At 42.8% G+C, this 5747-nt stretch overlaps 1 protein-coding gene across 1 annotated transcript in view; it reads left to right on the top strand.

Annotated features, from left to right (window-relative positions):
• LOC114636001 (cytochrome P450 2B1-like) overlaps positions 1 to 3957 on the top strand; it is a 17447-nt gene extending 13490 nt beyond the window's left edge. Inside the window, exons 5-8 of the mRNA XM_028784320.1 lie at positions 1534 to 1710; positions 2164 to 2305; positions 3439 to 3626; positions 3799 to 3957. Of these exons, the coding sequence (XP_028640153.1) occupies positions 1534 to 1710; positions 2164 to 2305; positions 3439 to 3626; positions 3799 to 3957 (666 nt within the window). The remainder of the gene's footprint in view (positions 1 to 1533; positions 1711 to 2163; positions 2306 to 3438; positions 3627 to 3798) is intronic.
• The last annotated feature ends 1790 nt before the right edge of the window (positions 3958 to 5747 follow it).

The raw sequence follows: 5747 nt of genomic DNA on the forward strand, positions 1-5747 counted from the left end.
AGAGAGAGAGAGAGAGAGAGAGAGAGAGAGAGAGAGAGAGAGAGAGAGAGAGGAGGGTGGGAATAGATGGTGAGGGGAATTTTGCTGATAAGGAGCTAAGTTGTGCAAGGTTGTTTATAGTGAAGTGTTTATGAATTGGTGTGAGAGAGAGTCTAAGATAAGTGACTTGGAAAGAGGAGAGTTGAGTTTTGGAAGGTGAGAGCAAGTAATCTCTGGAATTGAGGAGACTGAGGAATGAAGCAGCTATCAGAGATGGAAGGAGTTCATCTATATACTGAAGCAAACTGGAGGAAAAGGGGGGAAGCAGGCCAGGTACGTAAGAAGGAGGTAGGTCTTATGTTGTTGTTGTCTGATGTCGCTAAGTGGGCTCATTCTTGAGTGCTAAGAGAATCAGTAATGTTCCTGGGTTGTTTTAGACTTTTGATTTTGGATGGAAGAAGCAAATTCCATTGCTATTGATGGCTGGCAAGCCAACATTCAGACACAGAGTATCCCCTGGGATTCAAGTGGCTGATGAGGAGGTCTCTGTGATGGAGGGGTCATCACTCAAGCTCTATCACCAAAAATGGGATTTGTGTGTACAAGGAAAAACATGGCAACTTTGCTTTTGGATAGTTAGAGATGGACAGAAACTAGAATCTGGCTGAACAGCCATCAAAATCAAATGGAAAACTTCCAACCTGAAGTTGGGTCCTGTTGACCCATGGATACCAATGTAAGGGAGAGTAGCCCCATCAGAGTCAGTAGAGGACGTACCCATTCACCAAGTTATTGGAACGAAGGAGAGTTACTACCCTGGAGGGTCAAGCAGATGGGGAGGCTGTAAAGTCAGACATCAACCTAAGCAGCAGTTGCAGCAACATGAGGAGGAAGGGGAGGAAGAGGAGGAGGAGGAGAAGGAGGAAAAGGAAGAGGATGGGGAGGAGGATGAGGAGGAAGAGGAGGAGGAGGAATAGAGAGGTGTTTCTGCAGGAGTGAGGATTTTAAGAGGAAAAGAGGCTGTCTGTGCTAGGATGTGTTGGTAAATATTGATTGGTCGTGTTAGTCAAATAATGAATTCTAATTATTGGATCATGGTGTTTAGTTTCAAGAATGAGTCAGTGACCAAATAATGGAATAGACCTTGGGGATTGTCTTTAGAAATCTTATGTAATGGTTTAGCAAGGGGGAAGGGTCAAAAGCATAACCTCTTGGCACCACATTTGGCATGCTTGGGCTGGTGAGAACACTTCACTTAGGAGCATGTGGTAGTTTCAATGAGACTGAGCTCCACAGCTTAATGTGTTTACACACTTGGGCCCTAGCTGAAGAGCTTTTAAGAAGGATTAAGAGTTGTGTTCCTGTTGAAGGAAGTGTGTTGCTAGGAGTGTACATTGAGATTTCAGAGACTCATGCAAAACTTGTTTCTCTCTGTTGTTCTTCCTGCCTGTGTATTAGGATATTAGATCTCAGCATCGTGGCTATCTGCCTGCTGTGTGCTTCCTGTGATGATGAAACTGAACTAGCATTATGGGCTCTCTTTTTTCTAAACAGGTGTTTGAGCTCTTCTCTGCCATCCTGAAGTACTTTCCTGGCACCCACAGACAAATCTCCCAAAACATACAGGAAATCCTCAACTACATTGGCCACAGTGTGGAGCAGCACAGGGCAACCTTGGACCCCAGTGCTCCACGAGATTTCATTGATACCTTCCTTCTTCGCATGGAGAAGGTTATTCCTGCATGGATGAGAGAGGGGATGTGTGAGAGTGAAGGATGGGGATGCCAGAGAAAAAGAGGGAAGGGGGAGAGAAGATGGCAAGGAGAGGCAGAAACAGTATAGGAAATACAGAACATCTGTAGTAAAAGAGAAAGCAAGGAAAAAATGACATAGAGAAAGAGAGAAGGGGTATGGCAGGGGATGAAACACAGAGCAGGGGGCAGAGAGCAGAAAGATTGTAGAGGAAGGAGCCTAGGAGGCAAAACATGGTAAACCACTGAAGAGCAAAGTAGAGAGAGAGAAGACAGAAGAGTCCAAGGGACATTGTCTAGGTCCTAGTAATGTTCAGCTGTCTATTTAGTATGAGACTCACAAATGGAAGGACAATACCTAGAGATGTTTGTGCATCTCCCTGCAAAGGTCCAATCACCCATGAACATCCTTCTCTCTCCCATTTGAAACCAGGAGAAGTTCACCGACCATACGGAATTCCATCACCAGAATCTCATGATGTCTGTGCTGTCTCTCTTCTTTGCTGGCACTGAGACCACCAGTACCACGCTCCGCTATGGCTTCCTGCTCATGCTCAAGTACCCCTATGTTGCAGGTGTGCCATGGGTAGACAGTTGAGGCATCTTCAATCCCTTCTTGGTTGTAGGGGTTTGTTGTGTGTGAGTGAGATGTGGGCCACTTACATCTGGAGCTCTGAAGACTTTGTTCTACTTGTAAACTAAGACAATGCAGTGGTGGTATGTGAATGAATAGTCAGATGACCTGTTTTCTCCTATCATTTATAGTTTGATCTAACCATCCATCTATCCCTCCTTTCTTCTGTCCTTCTGCCTTACTTCCATCTTTCTATACATTCACCTCTTCATCTGTTTACACATTCTCTTCATTTTCCACCCATTTATTACCTATTTATCCCTTTTCTATCCATCCATTTTAAAATTAATTAACATAAAGGGTGATAAGTGGAAAATATTCATATAGGTTTTAGTTTGCTCATTTTTGTCACTAGTCAATCTTTCCTTTTATTAACTAACTCATCCACTTCTTGGATGTAACAATTCAAAAACAGTTTTATGTTATTGTGAGCATGACTGTCACAGATCATCCAGGGACATATCACCAGAATCTCAGCCTGGATTTAAAATTCTATTTTAATTTAATATGCATTGGTGTTTTTGCTTGTGTATGTCTGTGTGAAGGTGTTGGATTCCCTGGATCTGGAGTTACAGTGTGAGCTGCCATGTGGGTGCTGGGAATTGAACCTAGGTCCTCTGGAAGAGCAGTCAGTCCTCTTAAACATTGAGCAATCTCCCCAGCCCTCTAAATTTTTACATATAAATTCCCTGCAAAGGTGTATGTGTGTGTGTGTGTGTGTACCTGTGCATGCAGGAATACAACTGATAACATTCATTGCATTCTTGCCATTTCTCCTGCAGCCCTCACTCCAGACTGACAGTTGAAATGGCCCTTTGATGGAGGTTTTCCTTTTCTCTCTTTCATAAGTAAGGTTGGATATTGTTGAGAAGAGACTCTAACATGCTTTAAGCATGGTTGGAGAGACAGGTCCTTGAGAGAAGCACAGGTGTGTGCATCCAAGAGGTCTCTGTGTCTTTCTCAGCAGTCTCCTTGCTCTGAACTGTTCCTGGGTTATTGGATCCCAGAAAACAGCATCACTGTGCACCGCCTTCCAGATGGGGGCACTGTCTGTTATCTTCCCTTTCTGAACAGACAAAGTCCAAAAGGAGATTGATCAGGTTATCGGTGCACACCGGGTCCCAACCCTTGATGATCGCATCAAAATGCCATACACTGAGGCAGTCATACACGAGATTCAGAGATTTTCAGATCTTATCCCAATTGGTCTGCCACACAGAGTCACCAAAGACACAATGTTCCGAGGATACCTGCTCCCCAAGGTGAGACCAGCTGTTATTCCTCATCACTACTCCATGATTGTTCTCCACTCTCCTAATCACAAACCTCATCCTGTCTGTGGTTTCACTGCATTCTGTGTTTTTTAGGGACTGACTGTTTTGCATATGGGAGTCAGGGTTTCTTAACATCTTTGTATCTTGTAACTTCTCCTAGAACACCGAGGTGTACCCCATTCTGAGTTCAGCTCTCCATGACCCACGCTACTTTGAACAACCAGACACCTTCAATCCTGAGCACTTCCTGGATGCCAATGGGGCACTGAAGAAAAGTGAAGCTTTTCTGCCCTTCTCCACAGGTGAGACAGACTTGTGAAAGACACCAGAGGGCAGTCCCACCCTCTTAGACACAAACAGCAGTAAGGTCCCTCTTTTCTGAGTCTATCTCAATTGCCTTACCTGGCTCATTCCATTGATACTGGTAACAGTCCCATGAACTAAAGGAAGTCTTGAACTAAAGGAGTATCCTGGTCAGGAGGACTTTGGGGAATTGTTTAAATGTCTCTAAACCTGAGAAAATTCAGTTTCTTGATTTTTTATTTTATAACTGTTGGAAACCCTTTTAAAACAACTGAAAAAAGTTTGTCTTTAATCGTAATTAAATGCCAGACAAAAGAGAATCTTTACAGAGAACAAAATGAGCTCAGTGCAATGGAGGGCTTCCACCACTCTCTTTGAAATAAAGAGCTGGCAAATAGAGGAGATGGGAGCACTGAATATTCCACTGTCAGCAAGCTCATGACATCCTAAAGCCAACCAGTATTTCCTATGCAAAGTCCTAAAAATAACAGAAGATGGCTTCTTTGCTTTAGGAACTGTAATGACCAAACTAACTCATCAATTCTTTTTAGTTGCATCCAATTCATCAGTTGTATGTTTTAGTCTTATGTTTCTCCCCCCCCCCATTATTACAAATAGACTCTTTTCTCACACAATATATCCTGGTTTCTCTCCCTTTACTCATCCCAATTCCTCCCCACCTCCTCTCCCAAGTAGATCCACTCATTAGAAAGGAATAGGCATCTAAGAGATTAAAAAACAAGGCATAATGAAATAAAATATAATACAGTAAGACAAAACTCGTGACATCAAATTTGGACAGTGCAAGCCAACAGAACAAAAAGATCCCAAGAGAAAGCATAAGAATCAGAGACCCACCCATTCACACACTCAGAAATCTCATAAAAATAGTAAACTGATATCTATAATATGTATACAGAGGACCTGGTGCAAACCTAGGCAGGCCCTGTGCATGCCCTTTCAGTATGTGAGTTCATATGAGCTTTGATCATGTTGATTTAGAGATCATGTTCTCCTGGTGTCCTCTATCTCATCTGGATTTTACACTCTTTAGCCTCCTCTTCAGCAAATTACCTGAGCTCTGAGGGGAGGGATTTGGTGGAGACATCCTATTTAGACTTGTGTGTTCTAAATCTTCTCTGTGAGTAATGTTCTGCTGTGATTCTCTGTATTTGTTTCCATCTGCTGCAGAATGATGTCTCCCTGATGACAGCTGAATATTGAAGCAATGAATGAGAATAGTAGAATTTCTTTAAGAGTCACTCTAGTATGACTTTTTAAAACCAGTAGCATTTGGTTTTGTCCTAGGTATCTGGGCTATCTAGTCACTGGTTCTCTGTCAAACCAGATATTGGATGGTGACTCCCACAAGCTTTGTGCCACCATTGCACCCCAGCACATTTTGCAGGCAGGACAGCACTCTACATCAAAGATATTATGTCTGGGTTGGTGTAGACATTTCTCACTCAGTAGCCTGCAGAGTACCTTCTGCATCAACAATGGAAGAACATGAGGTTGAAGGTTTTATGTAGGATGCAGATTGATATCTCAATGATTGATGAGTTGTGTGGGTGTGGTCTTCATCAAACTCCATGCTTGATGAGTTGTTCTTGTTGGTAGAGAACAATCTATTGTATTGTCAACAACCTGGATGGTTTGGGCATTTCTAGGAGACCACTTTGGCTGACATCTTAGTGGGTTTAAACCAGTCCTGTTGCTAAAAGCTTCATTTAATGACAAGACTTGGCTATTTGAAACTATGTCTCTGGCTTATTTGGAGACTTCATTAGGACTGTCTTCACATAA

The sequence above is a fragment of the Grammomys surdaster genome, unplaced genomic scaffold, assembly GCF_004785775.1.
Source record: "Grammomys surdaster isolate TR1022 unplaced genomic scaffold, NIH_TR_1.0 120945, whole genome shotgun sequence".
In the NCBI taxonomy this organism is placed as follows: domain Eukaryota; kingdom Metazoa; phylum Chordata; class Mammalia; order Rodentia; family Muridae; genus Grammomys; species Grammomys surdaster.